We start from the raw sequence: 21679 nt of genomic DNA, 5'->3' as shown, positions 1-21679 counted from the left end.
ATTGATGCCATCCACGCAGTCTGCTAAAGAAACACAAGTCATGCAAAAAAAAATTAACTTTTATTTTTCACTTAATGTACCCTTTTATTTTAGAACTATTAGAGGATGTCTCGCAGATAAATCAGCGGTAAAAGAGCAGTACGGCAGCCTCTGTAATTTCTTTGCTACAGCTCCAGCTTTTATGTGCCCCATAACCATCCCAGTCAAAGCCTGCGAAGTCTCCGCACTGTCTAGGATTTGCTTCAGGAAAGTAGCCCACTCCTCCTATGCAGGACTGTGGAAACAAAGGGGAAAAATATATGAGGTATAGGAAGTTTAATAAAACTATTATTAAATAGTAAAATGTATTTCTAAGCAACTTTCCATCTGCATCGACCCACAGACCAGCAGCCCATACCCAGATACACAGCCACTACCCAATTAAACCTGCAACTGCTTTAACCACAACCCGCTACCAGATGGCAACCTTAAGGGTAAGCACCCACGGAGCGACTTACTTGCCCGCAATAGATTGCTGCTATCGCAGGCGTGTAACTGCTCCGAAAGGCTTGCAAGGGGAGTATAAATACAGGTAATAGGATTCTGCCTAAATCATAGTGGTAAACTAGATTAGAACAATCTCAGACATGTGGCAGAAAAAGTACTATTTCCTCTGAAAGCAATAGCTGAGCTTGTGAAAAAGTGTACATTATTTTAAAAAATGCCTGTACAGGTATGGGACCTGTTATCCAGAATGCTTGGGACTTGGAGTTTTCTAGATAAGGAGTCTTTCTGAAATTTGGATCTCCATACCAAGTCTTAAATCATATAAACATTCAATAAAATCAATAGAATTGTTTTGCCTCTAATAAGGATTAATTATTTCTTAGTTAGGATTAGGAAAAAGTACAGGGTATTGTTTTATTATTACAGGGAAAAAGGAAATCATTTTTTAAACATTAGAATTATTTGCTCATAATGAACTTAATGGGAGATGACCTTCACGTAATTCTGAGCTTTCTGGATAACAGGTTTCTGGATCCCAAACCTGTGCTATCTTTTTATGGAAAATAAACTATTTTTTGTTGTGTTCATCTAGAACAGTGATCCCCAACCAGTGACTCGGGGGCAACATGTTGCTCCCCAACCCCTTGGATGTTGCTCTTGGTGCCCCCAAACCAGGGAGTTATTTTTGAATTCCTGACTTGGGGGCAAGTTTTGGTTGAATAAAAACAATATTTACTACCAAATAAAGCCCCCTATAAGCTGATAGTGTGCATAGAGGCTGCCTAATAGCCAATCACAGCCCTTATTTGGCACCTCCGTGAACTTTAATGATGCTTGCGTTGCTCTCCAAGTCTTTTTAAATTTGACTGTGGCTCACGAGTAAGAAAGGTTGGGGACCCCTGATCTAGAAGACTAAGATAAAATGCTAACATTGGGTGAATTTGCACATGGGCAGTGACCTATAGCACTAAAATAAACTATTATTGAGTGCTAAAAATACAGTGATATATACAAGTGATATAATGGCCTGTATCCCAGTCACGCAGTCAAATACATACAATACAAAATCAGGCAGTTATCCAAAGTATCACAGACACTTGCCACTAGTGTGATGTTACTTAAGGTACAGTATAAAGGTTTCAGAAACCTAGGTGAACGCAATGCAAATCTGATATATATATTAAATGCTTTTTCTAATACTTACATGCTCTGTATCACAGCCAGTCACCTTGACTCCTGCGCAGAGAGCAAGTGCTGCTTTTTCGTTATTAAACACTCGGAAGTGAACAAATCCAGCAATAAACTGCCCTGTAAAACAGAGAAAAACTTATGATAAAGCAAGTCCAGTTTTAGGGCAATGGCACATGGTCCATTCTGTCAGTCAGGTTTCCCAGGGACTGATACAATGACTAAATAAACGTTTTCTGAATTATTCATTATAAAGTGTATTAAAAGTTGCCTGTCTGTGACCTGGACTTGTTTTCCTGTGTTCTACTATATCTGGGGTATTTACAACCTTCATTTTTATTCCCCTTTGGAAACAATTAGATTTGATTACATATATATATTTTTCGTATTTGGATCGTGTTTAATCTGAGCTTCAATAAAAGCTACGTTTTATCTATTTGGAGTGCGACTTGGTTGGAATACATATATATATATATAATTATTTATGAATTTTACAGTAAATGATGCAATGCATAGTCATATGCATGTGTAAATACCGGAGATTCCAGCTTCTTGTTTTAGAAAATTTGATGGCTCCAGACTCACCTCTGGCATTTGGAGAGTAGTAATTGGCGGTTTTGTAAGGATTTCCCAAATCATACACAACAGGCACAGCAGGTCCATGGTCTTGCGGGCAGGTTCCAAGTCCAAACTTTAATGGATATTTCTATAGGGGGAGAAAGTACGTTTCTACTCAGTAGTGTAGGTCCTGGGTAATTCTGAGCGGGCACCACTGCTTCATTTTTCAATAGAAGAGTTAAACTTGAGTGGGCTTTGAGTGGACTTTTAGCAAAATGATGACATTTTAACTGCACATGTGCTGGCCTGGGGCCATTAAAGAATGAAGAAGCAGAAAGAGACAATCACTCCATGGTGCTTACACATGTGTACCCTGGGCCGATGCAGGAGTATGCCTGGGGTATCATATAAGTGATTATAATAACTGGGGGGGGGGTGCCTAATATTTGGCACCGCCCAATGATTTCACCTTTCATTCTCCTTTAAACAGTATGCAGATACAGATACCCTTTGGGGGGCTAATACACTAACACACACTACAAACTTAATTGTGCCAAACCAATTACTAACAGCGATCAAGTTTAAGTTAATTTTGATCAGTCTAGTACAAGTAAGAAATGAAAGCAAAGATCTGATTTTGTTGTGGAATATGCCAGTGCTCTATAAGTACGAATGAATAATAATTTAGCGCCTTTATTATCAAATCAGTCCCTCTGTAAACTTCATGCTAAAAGCTGTGAGTATTTACCTTGTACAGATAGAAGAGATTTCCACCTTCATTAGAAAAAAAGCCATTTTGTGTGCGATACCTTAGCAGCGCGTTCTTACTCCAGTGGGAAAATGGAGTGTTGTTAGGCACGTGCCACAAACCCAAATCACTGGAAATGATATCATAATAGCCTGGATTCTGAGCACAAAATAGAGAACATCACAGATCACATAACAGGAAATTTCTGGAAAATCTGCTATTAAACTGAAGTTTCAAATCATGTTGCATGAAACCTGTGACTTTAATTAATTGTCGCACAAAACACCAGTGTCAAAAATCCAAAACCTCTAAAGTTTCAAAGCAAAATAAGGATCCTCCATGGAAGGGAAGGGACATTTGCCATTTACTTCTACATGATCTCTGCAAATTTTAGCTGGCGAATTGTCAGAATCAGATTTTTAGCTGTTTTGAAGCCTGTGAATTTTAGTGCTAAAAATTCAATTTGAAAAAAAAAACCAATACGACGGTTAGTAAATGGTCCCCTTAGACTAATAGAAAAGATGGGACCCCAAAAAGCAGATTGCCTGAATACCCTCCGGCTATTGTTGAACTGTTGCTGCAATTTGGACACCCTAGATGTACTGTATATACTTACAGCTGTAATAGGGCCCATATTACCACAAACTCATTGCCCTTTGATCCATATGCACTCAGTTGCACCTACTCCTTTCAACTCTGATACTGATCTGAATTCATTATTTTCACTTCATCCCATTTTTGTAAATAAGCCTTATTATGCCATTTATATTTTATCTATGTCCCTCTAATGCTTGTGGCCATAGAAAGAAACACACATAGCCAAGGCAAAATTCTCTACAAAATCACAGTCTAGAGAGTAATATACTGCTGAAGAATTTTCCACAATGGAACCTATGTGTACCTTGTAGTCATCACTGGTAGCTCCATCAGGTTTCCCAAATGTGGCATAGTTCTCCCAGTTGCCATCTCCATCTGGGTTGTTGGGATTGCTTCCCTGTTCAGAGGTCCATCGATCCCCAATGGTGCACTTGCCAAACATATTGTTCTCATGGACACTGGCCACCAAGGTCCATCCTCCACCATTTGTTGTCATGTCACAGAAAGTCTGGTAGTAGATTCCACCTTCAGTTCTCAGTGTGTAGATTCCATCTGTCACAACAATACTACATTCAGTTTATGTAGCTTTACTTTTTATATTGAGTTAATGATCCAAACAAGCTGCACGCATGTTTCATGTTAAAACAAACATAAGCATGCTGCTACAAACAGTGTTGGGCAAGCAAATTTGTTTCTATGTGACTGTATTTTGCTCAAAAACAACATTTTAGGCCTTACAGCAGTGGTCTCAGTGCAGCTGACATAAGTTGCTGGGGAAGCTTAGGCTTCAGGTCTGCTAGGGTTAAATTTGTGGCAAAAAGCCGCTCCTGGTAACTTTAATAGACTAATTTCCATTTTTTAAAATGGAAATTCAGCTCTACTAGTGCAGAGAATGCAATGCGTGCTACCCCTGGATCCCCTCGCAGGAGCCGCCTCAGCTGAGGGGCCAGAAATGCCCCTGCATGAAGCTGTAACTGAATAACTGTTTCAGTAATATATTAATTATTCTTTAAACTTGTTATAAGCTAGAGGGGTCTCTGACTGAATGTTGGTCTGAAAGTGAGAAAACTGCCACAGCATTACTAGTTTTCATCAAGTTTGTGCATTAAACCTGACCTGTCATAGAAATAGAGACATTGGTACTGATGCTCTCAGCTCTCTAAAAGTTGTTGAAAATCCTACAAAATAATTAGGACTGCAGATGTTCAGTATCACTCACCTTCAGCATTACTGTTGTATTCCTTAATTTCCCTGCAGCTCCTGTAAATTTTACTGGACTCTTTGTTGTCATTTTTGCAACATGATGTGCAATCTTCCCAACTTGCCAGGAGATTGAGAATCTTTTGTTTCTTTTGAGTAAGGGAACAAGGATCTAAACAAACAAAGTCATTTAGACTACAAAATTAGTCATTTAGAAGCATAGACTAGGATATGGGGGGAGGTAAAAAATTAATTATTGGTAACTGTGTAACTCTGACCCAGTTATTAGCTTATTAGATATTGGCAGCCCTATATTATATACCTACCATAGGCAGGTGGTTAGTACAGGGACCTGTTAACCCAGCTGTGTCCCCTAGCTTGTGTGTACTTACCATGAATACAGAGTTGCCGAATGTAGGCTTGACTGTATTCATGGAGCACAAAGGCCGCTGCCCTAGGTGCTAAGCATGGGCTGTTTGAGCTGTGTGAATTGCACATACAAATACTGTTTTCAAGTACTTGGAATACTTTGCAGATTGTTTGAAGAACCAATACAGTATACAAAACATCCTACCCACGTGGGTAAAAATAAAAATTAACTGTGGAGTTGGAATCCCAAGAGGCAATACAGCCACTTTAAGTGGAGGTTTCTACAGCAAACAAATACCAGGAGGTGGTTATTGCTCAAAGATCAGACACTTTGGACAGTCACTGGACACTTTGGATTTACACATGGTTAGCCAAGTTGGCCAGACACAGTCATTCAGCAGTTGCCTAGGAGCCAAGATCTAGTGACTGCTCAACTTTGTTTGGACCTATACTCTGCAAATGTTGGGTATATTTTAGAGAAGACCTTTATTCCAAGCATACCCATTGTCTTCAACAGAGGATATAACAGCATTATCCTAAGTAAATTCCAAACTGATTCTCTGTTATTAGCAGGGAAAGCAACCATTGTAAGTCACCTGTTGAATAATATGGAGTGAAGATGTTTTTAATGTGATTTTCCTTGTCTTTAGTTCATAGAAATACTCACCGTCTCCAGCAGAGAATGTCACAGTAATGAGCATGGACAGAAGCACCAGACTGTGCACAAACATCTTGCCTAAAAAAGAAGGTACTCAAAAATCACAAACTATCATATTTGACTAGTTTTACCAGCAACATTGCCAATGTGATAAATAACAAAGAAAGAAAAACTTGATAGAAAAGTTTGTATTTTTCTCAGAAGGTGTTGATTCCTACCCCAGGCCTAAAACTACACTGGTTAGTTCATTGGGTTCTGCCTGTGTGTGCATCTGAGATAAGGAATTTAGATTATTAACTACACTGGAGCAAAATAGTAACAATAATAAAAAATGTATTATATTGTCATTTTATAGTGAAAAAACACTTAAAATAGCTTCCTTTTAAAACAAACATACAAACAAAGCTTACCAATTCTCTTTACTTGGAGAGAGGATGATTTTTGATGTCCCCTAATGAACTAATGTCTTATAAAGTGTATAGACCCACCCAATCAGAGTGTATCCACCCACCCCAATCAGAGTATATCTCCTGCCTTAGTGATGGTCTGAGGAAGTGATGAAGGAACAAAAACTGCACCATCAGTCTCTAGTTAGGAAATTGAGAAATCTATTTTACAGTGAGCAATATGTGATAGGAACAGGGCTAATTATGCAAGTACATTCTGTACTTGCACAATTAGCATGACTGTGAGGTAACTTTTAAACAGGACAATTTTAAAATGCATCAAACGCTTTCTCTAATAGCATATTTATATGAATAGTTTTATATTCTGCATTTAAATTCTTTTCATAGTCTAGGTATTTTTATTATACGAGTTGGGCCCAAAGATGGTCCCCTGAAAAATGTAAAATGGGGGTTCGACTGTAGCATAATTAATTCACCTCTGTAGATGTTGGGTATTTTGATGACATTGATTTAACCTCATCTCCAACCCTTGAGAGAATAAATCTTGTCATCAATTAGCTTGAGAATCACATAGTTATCTTTCACTGATTACATGATAGCAAAATGCCGAGTAAATTTCTGAACCATGCACCACAGTTTTATTTCCCAATGAGTTTCTCATATGCCAGAGACTCAACTAAGCTTGTGCCCCCCCGCCCCATTTAATCTACTATGGGATGTATATAATCACAGCTACAGACAGTAAAAGACAAAATTAGCCAAACAGTTACTAGGGGAAAGGAAGAGTACTAATTTCCCATAATAATGTAGCTCCATACAATACACAAGAATGAATACCCTGAAAATAATATCTTTATAAATTGTGCTTAGCTATGGAATCAGTTACAATCAGTGCTCAGGGATCAGTGCTGACACTTGTGTATTTGTGTTAAATAATTTACCCCTTGTTGTATAATATGACAATATTAAATGTCACCTGTTAGTGATGTAAATTATCTTACAAGTCAATGAGGCCTTGCACTTTTATTTGGTCATGTAACTCTGAAGTGACTTATAATATCCTTATATTTTACGAGGGGTACATTATTTACTATATAATGCACAGGAGCCATGAATTAACTGTCAATTATGTCCTTATAAATGGTGCTTAGTGATGTAATCAGTTATAATCAGTGCTCAGGGATCAGTGCTGACACTTGTGTATTTGTGTTAAATAATTTACCCCTTGTTGTACAATATTAAATGTCACCTCAGAGTTCCATGACCTGTATAAAAACTTTTATATGGTCATTGAAGTCTTTGGGTGACTTATAATATCCTTATATTTTACAACAGAGGGAACATTATCCACTATATAAAGTATGTAGACCATTATTTTGCTCAAGCCCATCCCTATAAGAGCAAATCTCTTGCCTTTCTGAGAAGTCAGGATGTGGTTTTTGAGAAAAGGAGAAACTAGGAAATCTGCACTTGCTGTTTCTTGTAAGGGAACAGAAAAATATGCTTAAAGTGTGCAAAACATACAATAATATAATAATAGTTTGTTTAGTTTGTTTATTTATAGCAACAGCACATCTATTTATATATGAGGGGAATCTGTCACTCTGAGGAAGGGCACGGTTATATCTATCCAATTGGAAGATTTTGCACTTTGGATGACATTGTGGCTTTTTGATAGGTGAGTTGCGTAGGCTAGGGCTGAGTCTGGAGGGCCTTTAATTGAAGACAGTTTTGACCACTCCCCTTTTAAACCACACCCGCTTCACCACTGCACCCATATCATCACAAGAGCTTTTTAGACCATGACCACATTAACAGTGGTAGCACCACAAATAAACAAATATTCTGTGCTCGCTGCAGGGATATCATCCTTCACTATTATATGAAAAAAAGTCATATTAAGACATATCCTTAAATCCATATGGTGGGTTAGCTACTAGCTCTTAGCTCTTGACTGTTAGCTCCTCTGGGTCAGGGACAAATAGGGACAAATGTGAATAATGAATAATCCATGTTATGTGCGGTGTAATCCGGTGACTTTATATAAAGCATGTGTTTGGGCTAACTGTAAATCTACTGATCAATTTTAGCCTTTTTTTTGATCAGCCTTCTTTTAGCTGAGCTCATCGAATATAGCAGTATAGCGCCATCTATTGTTAGGAGAGAGGTAACATCATAGTGTTAAGGTTTCTCTCTCAGTTTATAGATTTTGTGCATTATAGTTGATGTATATGCAGGAAAGGAGATGTTCACAATATAAATCATGGCAAATGTACAACTCCAATGCAGGCATGCTACTACACCAACCGTTAAGGGGGTATTGTTATAGGGGGTCACACAGCTTGCAAAATAGCTAGCCCTAAAACCTATGTGGTGTTCCTTTTGCCAGATTTCTCTGTGATCAGCATAGAGTCAAGTTAAGCAGGGCCATATTGTCTATATAGGCATGTTGTAAATTTGTTTATATTGCAATGTATGGCCTTGTTAGACACTGAAAAGTTTTAATTGAGCTAAAAAAGTGAAAAAAATAGTCTGGCAAGCTGTTCCTGCTGAATTGTGCTTAATACAGGTGAATACCGACAGTATGCTGGAATAAATTTGTAGTATCTCCCTGTAAAGGTTAGGGTCACCACCTTTGCCTTGTCCAACCAGGCTGGTGACATTGGGGGTGGGAGTGGTGATGGCAGGGGTGAGAGTTATGACATGGCTTTTGGTGATTCCGGTACAGTTTTCCTAATTTGGAAAATTAGGCAGGCAGTTTTGACCTAGACAGTCCTCCAAAAAACTAGACTGTTGAGATCAAAACTGGGCAGGTGGCAACCCTAAGCTGAGAAACCAACAGCAATATATATATATATGTGACATCATACAGACAGAGTGAGAGCTCCAGGGGTAAAGAATAAGGGCAGAAAGGATATATTTATTATTTATTATATTATTTAACATTTGCCCAGTTTTAAGGTGTGACCCCTGACTGGACAGTGTTTTGGCAAATGGAACTTGACCACTTTATTATTCCTTTTGTATAAAGACGCAAAGGCAATTCATTGGTAATCCATTTAGATACATGAACCGTGGCTGCTTGGGAAACAGTGTAGTCTGCAACATACTCAATACTGAGGCAGTTGTCTAGAGTCCTAGCAGGTAGAGTCAGGTCCACCACAGAGCCATGGCTCACCAACAAAATGAATTAGCTGCATTCAGTGCTAAGTCATACAGGCTCCCAATGGGAGATCCTCTAATACTGTGAGAGGCCAATCTGACCCTGCCCATAGGCGCCACAAATTGACCCAGTAATAACAAATGTTTGCCCTAGATGTGGCCAATAGCAGGTCAACATTTTTGCAGATCCAGATGCAGCACACTCCTAGATTTACAATTGTATGCCCCCCCCCCCTTCTACTCATTAAAGGGGTGGTTCAGCATCAGGTTAACTTTTAGTATGTTTTAGAATAGCACTCTCTACATCAGGGGTGCCCAAACTTTTTCCCTCGGCGATCTACTTTTGACTCCTGCCCGCATACATACGCGACGCAGTGTACGTACAGATAACCAATAAACGCGCCACACTTCCGCATCCCAAGGCTTAGACGCGGTCTACCAGAAATCCACGGGGGATCGACTGGGGTGGGCGACAATCGATGTCTTGGCCACCCCTGCTCTATATCATACTAAAAGTTAATCTGAATGTGAACACAACGCCTTTAACTTTTCTAGGTTCTCCTTGTTTTTCATTCATTTCCAGCAGTGAGAAAGATAAGAAGTTAGTTTAGGAGTCTGTAGAAGTCCAAGCCTAGGGGCAGCAGCTTTAACCCTTCAATTAAATGTAATACAAATCCCAGCATCCTCTGTAGGACGGTCCTCCTACGGGGTATTGGAATTTGCACTGAATTGGCGGGTCATGGCTGGACTGCTTCTGAAGGCCATATTGTAAACTTTTCGGATTGTGAGTTGCACACAGCCCACCTGTCAGTATGGCAGCTCCCATACACAGCAATACAAACAGAAACAAGATAATATAGCGAGCACTTAGTAACTGACGCTAAGAATTGTCTATTTAAGGGAACGCTTACTAAAGTACCGCCCCCTACAATGTATCGTACCAATCAGTTCTGAGAGCAGGTGAAGTCAGGCACATGATTGGATAGCTGCGGTCGCACGGGGCGGTGCTTGGAGTAGTTCCTGCATGGGGTGACGTCAGCCCGATTGGTTGGCCGTACGGTACGGAGCAGTTAGAGTAACGCGTAGAGGCGGCGCTGGGAGCCGTAGCCGTAGCCGTAGTGGGTACCCGGTGACCTGTGAGAGACATTATCCGGTGAGATACTGAATGCGGAGAGAGAAGGGCAAAAGCCCAGAACTGCTGGCAAATAGGGAAGCGCAATGGGTCGGGTTAAGGCTAGTATGGTAGCGGGAAATGGTAACGGGGGAGGGAACCTATGGCTGTAGGTCTGGAGCCCAAGTTCATGCAATGCCAAAACTCCCGTTACCCTATCCCATGGCACCTGGGGTTCCCTTCCCTGCATTCGGTTAGCTGCCTCAGCTGCTGCACAACATCTTCACACTCACTATTGGCAAAATGCCACGACCTTCTGAGGGGCACAGCCTGGCAGCACCATCTAGCGCCAAGTGCTAAACTACAACTCCCAGAGTTCCCTCATTCAGCAGTATGAGAGCTTTCAGTTTCCCAGTAGCAGAGGGGCAGGCTGATTAGGGGCACAGCAAATGAACAGGCGAATGCATTGGGTTGGGGCAAATGGGGGGGGGGGGGGGGGGTAATTGAATATTATAAAGGTGATAATCCTATTGTTGTTATTGTAATTCTGACTGTTCACAGCAAACAAATGGAGAATAGAGGGCCCAGGTACCAGCTTGGTTTTAGGTTGTCAGGCTCAGCAACACTGGGAGACAATGAACAGGAGCGAGTATTTTATTTGGGCTGCTGGTCATTTATGCTTAGTTGTCCTTTAGTTCATGTTCGACTACTGCAATTAATATTTGAGACTGGGACAAAGGGGGAGACGTATGTAGGACGCCTAATGGGTGATTCAAGCTCAGATCTCAGATTATTTTATTTTAAAATTAAATTTTTTTATAATTTTTTATAGTTTTGTTTCAGAATATGATCAAATATATTTTGCTGGTGCTCCTGTGGTTCCATTGCCATCCTACAGTGAAAAGGTATTCTTACCCTGGCACCTGCATTACATGGGAACAGCTTGTCCTGCAATGTGTTTATATGCAGGTGGCACAGTATTTACTCTAGGCTGCCACACTGCCAACTCTCCATTTGCAGGGATATTGATACCCTACATGCCAGACACCTGTCAGGCACTGTACAGACACAGTATGACAGGCAGAGTTTGAAATAGAAGGGCTGTTATACTAGAACTTATTATACACAGGTCTTTTTTCATGCCCCATAGAGCTTGCAATCTAATAGTGTTTCCAAATGAAATAACAACTGCTTTTTATTCATTAAAGTGATGGTAATGTGCCAGCCATGGCAATGTTATTATCTTGCCAGTAACACAAATGCCCAGTAGATAGTAGATGCAGATAGGTAGGATGGCCTTCTGCACTAAGTGCCTGCAAACATGGGGTTTCCATTATTTTTTCCATGTATGTTATAGTTTCTTCCTAGTATCAATGATCAAATAATAAGCTTTAGTTCTCCTTTAATTAACGTAAAAGTAGGCTTGCAATGCTCTGGGCTTCTGTACCCGGCCCAATCATTCAACCAGTAGTGAAGATCTGTGCCCCTAACAATGCCACCAAGGTCCTAACTGGCATTTAAAATAGGCCCTGGCATTTCAAGTACACAGAGGCCCAAACAGGCCCCCCCACAGGGTCAACAAATAGTGAGTGTCTATGGCATCTTACAGAACCCACAAACTACCAGTACAGATTGTCCCAATCTTATTTTCTAGTGCATCACAGCACATTTCCCAGGCAGCTGTTATTAACCTCTGCTTAGGGACCAACAATATATGTATATTTTAAAAAGTCATGATACAGGGCTGATTGCTAAATTATTTAAAGTCACGTTATGCAGCAGCCTAGATACCAGTGCCTACTGCATTCAAAGGCATAATCATCCCTGTAGCATCAGCTTTTATGACAAATGTTTTGTAATTTCCGGTAAATGTTTTGATGAATTCAGATGACCACAAAGCTTGGAGAATCCTTTTTTTTTATTGTAAGATGTAGCAAAATCTTGTAGCAACTTGAATGGCAAAAAATGTTACTCCTCTAATTCTCCCTGAGGCTCACCAAGTTCCGGTATATACTAGCTTATGTCCTTTGCTTCTCAAGAGTAGCCTAGAGCTCACTGAGCATGTCCAGTGTCACTGACACTGAAAGATAACCTTAAATAAGGGATCCAACATGGGGTGCTCTAGGACATCATTGAGGCCTTGGTCATTACTGTTATAGGGCTGCTGAACTTATGGGCTGGTACAGGAAGTTTAGTATATAAAGCACAGCATTTATATTTATTGGTACAATAATTATGATGCAGATTTCATAGTCAGGAGTGGACCATTTTTCTCCCATGTAGAACTCTAGCTTCCATCTGCTGTAACTGTATGTGCCTCCTGCAATATGGGAGCATCTAGCGTCTCCCTTGTGGGTGGCAGTGGTGTCCATTCATAAATAGTATATGTACTGGTTTTGCTGTCAGAACTACATATGGCTGCTTTAGGCATGGCCAAGCACATGGTGAAAGTGAGAAGAGAGTGTAACTCTAGATTAGAGGAGTAAAAATAGTCTTGTGTGAGTACAAACGCCAGACCTGCAATGCTCAAGATATCCCAGTGTGGCTGAGACTACGAGATCTGGGTATAGGGCAGTATCTGTGCATTTAGCATGGATAGAGAAATAAGGTATCATGCCCTGTAGATATCAATATGTATTTGCCTTCTCTTAACTTAACACAAGTACCGTAGTGAAATATTTATAGTGCTGCATGGAAACGGAATGTGAGCTGAATACATAACATATCTATATATTTTTCTATAAGCCTCAAAGGCTTATCAATCTAATAAAATTGCATTCTTACAGTGGCATTGGCCGGGAAACTGATGGCACCAAGCCGCTGCCAGGAATGTTGTGCCGTATTGCTTTTTCATTTTCTGGTATCCTGAAGTCCTGAAGTGCCCAATTGAAAATTGCCCAGATGTCTATCTTGTAGGTTTGATTTTCCTATCTGCAAATTGATGCTGTCCTCCCTTTGTCGACTCATAATCCTGTTGTTGTAATCTGTTGACCCTAGGGCCAAATGATCGTATTAGCCCAATATCATTCACTTGGCATATCTGGGAAAGATCTGCTGCTTTGGAGCTTAATGCTGCCAGCATCTAAGGTTATTGGCATTTGGGATGTGGGATGTTATCTGTAGTTTATTTTATGCAATAGTTGAAGGCAAAAATGCTGACATTTTGGAAAATTACAGTCATGGTAGGAACAAAGATACAAGGGCCTGAAATCGGAGTTTAGGCAGTGTACATTGTTTAGGGATATCTTCAAGTAGAAATTGTTTACGCTGCCTGTAGTTCAGCGCATTGGTTCTGCCTGCCCTGCTCTTCTCAGATTACCCAGTGGAATATATCGTATTAGGCTTGGCCACATGGTAAGGGCACTAACAGCATGCCTCAGGTCACTTAAATAACATTTATATTATTTGTATAGGTCAAAGGTTGTACATTCGCTTGTGACCCACTGCAGACTGGCCCGGTGCTATGGGAAATGACTGATATGTGTCTTGAAATTTTGTATGCTCTGTATGATGTCTATAACAGGATTTGTTTTATTTTCCGCATATATGTATTAGGCTACAAAATGGGGGACGTTGAAAAGGGAAAGAAGATCTTTGTCCAGAAGTGCGCACAGTGCCACACAGTCGAAAAGACTGGAAAACATAAGACTGGGCCGAACCTGTGGGGCCTCTTCGGCCGTAAAACTGGACAAGCCCCAGGATTTTCTTACACTGATGCAAACAAAAGCAAAGGTAATGTAATGCCTAGAACAAAAGCATGTGGAGGCCTCTCCAGGTGGTTAGTAGCCGCCACCTCTCACCACTGACTCTCTTGTGTCCAGGAGCAGGGCTGTGTATTCTTCTTGTTAGTAGGTGCTATTTGGTGTAGAAAGTCAAGTGACCAGTGATTTAAGTTTTAAGTGATATTAAAATATGTTCAGTAATGTAACTAACCTTGGCTGCACCCAGCTGCAGGATGTGCAACTGTACCCCACCCCCCCGACCCTCTCTAGATATGAACTCTGTCACTGGCGGCTTAAAAATCCCTTTCTGTTCTGCCACTCTGGCCGGCCCAGAGAGGGTGTGGGACTGAGTGTAATTGCCCCCAGCACCCCCAGTAGCTATGTCACTGAATATGGTCATAGATATGGTTTTGAAATTCATGTTTTTCTAACTGCCTGAAATTGTGTCTGGAGTTGCTTTCAGCAGGATAAAAATGTTAGGTTGAGAGAGGTCCCTATTAAATTTACTTAAATCTACTCTCAAAAATCTATGCAAATAATCAATAGATCACGGTTTACAGAATTATTAATGGATACCTGTACCTATTTTGTTTCCCCCACTGCAGGTGCAGGGGGCACAGCATGAGGGGCTATTTATTTAAAATTACTATTTGTAAGTGTGGGCTCTGCAAAACCATGACTGTGTTCGGGGGAAACAAAATTATTGCAACAAGTGCATTTTATTATTATTATTAACATTTATTTATAAAGCGCCAACATATTCTGCAGCGCTGTACAATAAGTGGGTTTCATACATTGTACATACAGAGTAACATATAAAGCAATCAATAACCGATACAAGAGGTGAAGAGAGCCCTGCCCAAAAGAGCTTACAATCTACAAGGAGAAAGGGTTGAGACTCGAGCTGTGGGAATGGGCACAATCAGAGTTGTGAGAGGTGTGGCACAGGGTATTGCTTTTAGCAGCACACTGAGGTCATGTTAAACTAGATTAGGGTAAGCTTCTCTAAATAAATGCGTTTTTAGAGATTTCTTGAAGGCAGAGAGATTGGGAGAAAGTCTGACAGTTGTGGGAGCGAATTCCAGAGAAGGGGGGCAGCCCTTGCAAAGTCTTGAATGCGAGTGTGTGAGGAGGGAATGAGAGAGGAGTTGGGGAGCAGGTCAGTAGAGGAGCGTAACAAGCAGGTTGGATGGTACCTAGAGATAAGTTCTGAGATGTAGGGTGGGGCAGAGTTATGAACTGCTTTGAATGTGAGAGTCATTAGTTTGAATTTTAAACACCAGATACGAGCTGCATTTTTTTTGCTGTTACCTATCCCTCTGAATAAAAGGAGGGCGTTTACATATAACTATTCTAATTTATTCTTAATTTCTTTTAGGCATTGTCTGGGGAGAAGATACCCTGTTTGAATATTTGGAGAACCCAAAGAAATATATTCCTGGAACCAAAATGATTTTTGCTGGCATTAAAAAGAAGAATGAGCGCACAGATCTGATAGCCTATCTAAAGAAGTCCACGTCAGAGTGATCCGCAGCACAGGACTGTGTTTTAATGAATGGACCTTCAGCTGGATTCCACTCGGGCTTGTGTTATGTGTGCATCTTACTAACCAGAGACTCCAATAAACAGGAATGTTGGCAGGGCTATGCATGGACATTACCTGTGGTGGTTTATTTATTCATAATTACAAAGAAAATAATGCAAACTCTTTAGATGGATGTAGCATTGTGTACTGCAAACAGCCTGAGCTTAACCTGATCCACTTCTCTGTGCTTATAGTGGCCCCTGGTCTCACTTCTGTGGGTTTAATTATTTATTATATGGCATTCTATAATGGAGTGAGTGAAATCACATTGTTTTTGTAAAGTTACAGAACTTGTGCATTTGCAGTACCCTGTGCTACGTCTGTGTATGACTTTTAGGGGCTTTGCTGTTAATGGTAGAGTAATACTATTAGAAGGCATACTACTAAACAGATGCAGCTATACTTTTATTCCCGTTATATTAAAGTCTAAAAGGAGCAGCAGTAATATAAAAGGGCTGTATTTACACTTCAGAATAACATACCTTGCTTTTTTTATTTTTATCTGTGCTTTCAGTGGAGTGGTTCCCAAACGATAGGGCTGTCTGGAGCAGCGGCCCAGCATAAGGTTATTAGGGTCAGATTTGCAGAGCATGTCAGGTTGTTATCCTATATATGCCTGCAAGCCCTAAGGGTTGAACACTTATTTGCTGCACTTGATATTACTGATAAAGCCATGCATTTACATATATGTCTGTAACGCTGTTATTAGCTAAGGCTGGGTGGGCTGCCTAAAGGATGACCTCCATGTCAGTAAACAGATTTGCAGCAATAAAGCCAGCCAGTAAGATCCTGTAGAGTTACTCAGCCCATTTTGCCTAGCAGATAATAGGTGAAAATGGTGATAAATTTGTGTCAAATAATATTATTGTTCTCTTTACATCTGTGGCAAAAGGAGCTAATACATAATAAGACAATGCCAGTTATCATTGAATTTGCATATTAAAGATAGATAACCCTATGTTAATCTTTCAATATATATTCATAAGGTTTTTTTTTTTGTTTTTTTTTTACTTTTTGGTGTTACTGTCCTATTAAGAACTACTGACACATGGGTTTCTGTTGCAACAATGAATATCTCAACATTTGTCATTGGTGTAGAGCATAAAATGTAGCACAAATTAAAGCTGTGGTCATTTTTACAAACCACTTTTTGTACTGTTTACAATTTGATATCTTGACTTTTGTATTACAGATTCAGGCATTTATATCTTTTCTGTCCCCTACAGAGGCCTCCACACCGTCTGTATGATCCATGCCAGCCAGGCACACCAGCAGGTGGCCTATGTGGTGGCCACTGTCTTTGGCTGCTTGACTCTTTCTCTCTTAGGGCTTTGACACATGGGGAGATTAGTCGGCACATGACAAATCTCCCTTGTTGCGGGCGACTAATCTCCCCGAAATGCCATCCCACCGGCTAGAATGTAAATCACCGGTAGGATGGCATACGCGGAGCGGCTATTTGCCGAAGTCGCGGAAGTTGCCTTGAGAGGAAACATCCACGACTTCGGCAAATCACCGCAACGTGTATGTCATGCCATCGCCGGTGGGTTGGCATTTCGTGGAGATTAGTCGCCCGCGACGAGGGAGATTTGTCACACACCGACTAATCTCCCTGTCTGTCACAGCCCTTAAAGGACACATAATCCCTACATTTTCGTGTGTGTGTATAATTTGCCCACATCTCCCCCACCCAAACCACACCATTTGTACTGCATATATACCCTTCATTTGCCAGCACCATCACATTGTCCTTAAACAGATAGCTTTCACCCAGTGCCCATTTTTTCCTCTTAAAAAACGCAAACATGTAAGTTCATGCAATGAGGAATGCAGACTTACAAAGGCAGAGCTTAAAAAGTCCTGCTTGAATTGAGCACAAAAATAGAAACAGAAATAGAAAGTTCGAGCAGACAGCTAGAGAGAGTTTCTATGTGAACCAGCATTGCCATCTTTTCATTGGCTGCTAGACTGAAGGTTTAGTTGAGAAGAACTGAGCATGCCCAGTAACCAACAGCCAAAGTCAATTCCTAATGGTGAGGGGCTGAGTAAGTTAGAGGAGAAGAAGGAATCCTAAGTGATTAAGGGGATGCTGCAGCCTTACTATTAACCTTTTAGCAACCAGAGTGGCAGGTATTTAAAGATTTCAAAGAGGCTGTTTACTGATTCATTTTTTTGTGGGGGGTTTACATGTCCTTTAAGCGAGGTCTGTTCATACTCCTAATTGGCACTCACCACTACAAAGTCCACTGCAAAATAAATAAGGTTATTGGGATAAGATGAAGATGAATTTCAAGTGATAGTGAAATATGGGCACAAATAAAGTTTTAAATTTCATGTTTTCAAAACCTTTTCACCCACAACAGCCCTTCAGAGTTAGATGGTGTCTATCAAGGAGGCGTTAGAAGCTGGCCACACACACGGGAGGATAGTCATCCAGATTTATTTTGTTTCTCTATTACAGCCAGTTCAACTACAGCTCTTTTACTGACTTCCTTGTCTTGAATGAAGCCCCTCCCCTTTTGCCCTCTGAACCCTTCTTCTCTCTCTCACTATGATGACCTAAAATTAGTGCATGCCTGATAACTGCCATGAATAGGTTGTCATGTTAACCTTTTCTAAGAAATAGAAATAGAGCTGGGCTTGGAGCCTCCAAATTCTATTATTAAAGAGGGTTGGCTAATTCTTGCCTGGCCAAGGAGCCTGTCCTGGTGTTTGAGCTTACCCGTCACTACAAGACAGTAAGCACTGTGGAAAGGGTTCTATTAGGATTTATAGCGTAATTATCCTCTCTGGAAAACCGCAGCTGATCACTAAAATCAAGCCGTGCAAATTTGGGCCATTGTTTAAGGTACAGAAAGACAAGTGTATTTACTAGCTGTTGGGTTAGTCAGATGCATGGAATTATTAATTCTGACAAGATTCGGCTTTTTTGTGCAGGATTCGGATCTGGTCTAATCTGAATGCTTCTCTTTCGCCCCTCCATGGCCTCATTTGCATATGTAAATTAGGGTTCGGATCTGTATTTGCCTGAATCTTTCACAGAATTTGGGTTCAGCCAGATCCCAAAATAGTGGATCGGAATTCTTTACACAAAAAAATAATGTGTTTATCGAACTAACGAGGGGCTCGTTTGCCAAGGCTGAGGTGTAGCACTAAGGGCCCCAATACATATAACTATCTCTCCGTGCAATTGGTGGAAAAACAATCCTGCTGGGTTTAATTTCATGTTTAAAAAATATGAAAAATTATCCAAATTAAGGAAAGATCCCTTATCCAGAAAACCCCAGGTCCCAAACATTCTGGATAATAGACCAACAGCTACTGTATATATGCAGGGCTGCCAAGCTGACATCCCATTAACACATGGTTATTATCTGCCACTGCTATTTGCTATGCTACCTTGTACCCAAGGGCTTGCCAAATGATTGGATCGACTAGGAAGTGCCTGCACGGGGGCAACTCAATACCAAAGAACATTATGTGTGTAATGCCTGCAATAATTATATTATTATAGAGTACCACTCTCACAAGCAGGTTTGGCATCCTTGGCATTTAAAGGGAATTTATCCCATTTACCCCAAGCTCTCTGGGGGGGGGGGGGGTAGGTGCTCTAAACTTAAACACCCTCAAAAGTTAATTGGTATAAACTTATGTGGGCAAATTTACTCAAAACTTTTGAGGAATGTCTTACATTTACTAAAAAATTTTAACTGAAAAAGTCAGCGTGGGAAAAGTTGCGAAAATTCAGAATTGTTTGGACTTGATGCACGAAAACTGCGACTTTTTGAACTGTCACACAAAAAAACAGCATCAAAAATCTGAAAGTTTTGAAGCAAAACGAAGAAACAAATCCCAACGGTTAGTAAATGGCCCCCTAAGAGTGGTATTTCTTAGGGCAGTGACACACGGGGAGATTAGACGTTGCGATTTGCCGAATTTGCCCGAAGTTTGCTCTCAAGGCAACTTTGGCGACTTCGGCAAATCGCGGCGCCGCATATGCCATCCCACCGGCAATTTACATTCTAGCCAGTGGGATGGCATTGCAGGGAGATTAGTCGGCTGCGAAGATTTGTTGCGCAGTGCCTAATCTCCCCGTGTCACTGCCCTTAGACTGAGTATTTATTTGGTTCAAACAAACAGTGGGTTTAATTTAATAAAAGGTACAAAGTTTGCTCCTAGCCTAGTAACACATAGCAACGAATCAGCTGATAGCAGTGAAGGATTTTCTCATTTAATTGAGTCATGGGGCAATTAAAGGCAGAAAGTCACACTCCTAAGCCCTCTATCAAAATACAGGCACTTGCATAGATACTAAATTTCTTGGGGACCAGGGGATGTACATCAGGGGATCACAAAGATCTGTGTCCTAGAAGCAAAGAGCAAAATGCAAAAATAATGCACTTTGCACCAATTTTCTACACTTTGCCCCGTGTCCTCAGCACTTTGTTACGCTTCACCTAATTATCAACAGTGTAAAATACGACCACTTTCTATTCAATGGCATTTATATTAATATTAATAATGAAAGTGAAAGTGGCAATACACATTAAAATCTGCTCCTTTGGTGACCTGGCCAAAGGAGCGCATCTTTCACCTGATATGCCCACCTAAGGTGGCTGATATCGGGGTAATTCAATCGTTTGGCCCTAGAGAACAGGTAAACAAGCCCACATGAAAATCAAGCCTGCTCGTTCAAAATCTGGCCAGTTTTTGACCAGATATTAGTTGTGAGAGACCCGTCGGGGGACCCCAAACGGAATGATAAGCTACCAAATCAGTCTGAAGGATTTGAAAACAGCAGCTTGATTATGCTCATGTATCTTAACAGTTTACCTTTTGATAAATAGGTCCCTAGAAATGTCATAAAAGCAAACAAAAGGAATTCTGGGAATGAATTCCAAACTCCTAAAAAAGTCCCATTTACATGGGTTTATCCTATAGGCTAAAGCTCACCCACTGGGTTTTAAAGCAAAAGCCAGGATAATAGCTGATCAGATTCCCAACTACAGACCGGTATCGCCTTTCTTGAGGCTCATCTGTTTGCTTTTATCTGTATGAGGCAGTCTCCTCAACCTTAATGATTTGTTTAAAAATGTCATAGAAATTAACAGCAAACTAGTAAATCTTAACTGGCAGACTGTGGTGAGTTCTAATTTCACTGTTTAATAAATAGCCTACAGAATGTACAATGCTAACACTATGCTTCTTTAGAGCTAGTACTGAGAATGCTACTACAGCATTAAACACGTTAATGTACGTTCTAGCTAAGATCTGAGTTATTCATTCTGTAATTGTATTGGTGTAAGAACCATTATGTACACAAGAGGGCACTGGCTACCACAATTTTATTGGATTTCAGGCATAGCAAAGGGAAGATAGGCGAGCAGTTTGTAAATGAGCAGTTATTGGGTTTGTCCATAGGTGCTTCCGAATGCAAGTGCAGAGCACATAGCTGTTATTTACAAAAGGTATTTGCGCGCATATATATGCTTCTAGCAACTGGCGTTCCCCTAGCACAGTGCTGTCCAACTTCTGCGGTGCCGAGGGCCGGAATTTCTCGCACATACATGGTGGAGGGCCGCTAATGGAAGCCACTTCCCCCTTTTAAACCACACCCACTTCAAACCACACCCATTTTATCACAATGGTGGTAGTGCAGCAAAAACCCAAATGCTTGGTCCTCACTGCAGGGATATCAACCATCATTCATATGTGAAAGAATTATATTATCTTTAGAGTTATATGTCATATTAAGACACACCCTAAAATCCATATGACTCTTCCCCTGTGGATAGTACAGCAGCCCCCAGTACATAATTACACACCTTAGGGACCATTTACTGGCTATTTCCAACTGCTAACAAACTCTCAGAACAAACCCCTGCCAG

General features: G+C 40.6%; 2 protein-coding genes across 4 annotated transcripts; one reads left to right on the top strand and one right to left on the bottom strand.

Annotated features, from left to right (window-relative positions):
* Positions 1–41: 41 nt before the first annotated feature.
* LOC100127857 (uncharacterized) lies at positions 42–6340 on the bottom strand. 2 transcript variants are annotated; one of them, XM_012955193.3, is made up of 8 exons: positions 6215–6340; positions 5814–5882; positions 4797–4949; positions 3882–4129; positions 2981–3139; positions 2260–2380; positions 1691–1794; positions 42–274 (listed from the first exon to the last, which is right to left on the bottom strand). In XM_012955193.3, the coding sequence occupies exons 2-8, from the start codon at positions 5875–5877 to the stop codon at positions 122–124; spliced, it is 1002 nt and encodes a 333-aa protein (XP_012810647.1). In that variant the 5' UTR covers positions 5878–5882; positions 6215–6340; the 3' UTR covers positions 42–121. The 2 variants fall into 2 exon arrangements, with proteins under 2 accessions (XP_012810647.1, NP_001106624.1); NM_001113153.1 differs by lacking the exon at positions 6215–6340.
* Positions 6341–10443: 4103 nt separating this feature from the next.
* On the top strand, positions 10444–16950 carry cyct (cytochrome c, testis). 2 transcript variants are annotated; one of them, NM_001008175.1, is given in 3 exon segments: positions 10444–10526; positions 14040–14216; positions 15585–16937. In NM_001008175.1, coding segments are annotated over 2 exon segments (318 nt in total). In that variant the 5' UTR covers positions 10444–10526; positions 14040–14047; the 3' UTR covers positions 15734–16937.
* The last annotated feature ends 4729 nt before the right edge of the window (positions 16951–21679 follow it).

The sequence above is a fragment of the Xenopus tropicalis genome, chromosome 9, assembly GCF_000004195.4.
Source record: "Xenopus tropicalis strain Nigerian chromosome 9, UCB_Xtro_10.0, whole genome shotgun sequence".
NCBI classification, from domain to species: Eukaryota; Metazoa; Chordata; class Amphibia; order Anura; family Pipidae; genus Xenopus; species Xenopus tropicalis.
Note: the sequence above shows the minus strand (reverse complement) of the source record. Positions and strands in the feature narration are given on the sequence as shown.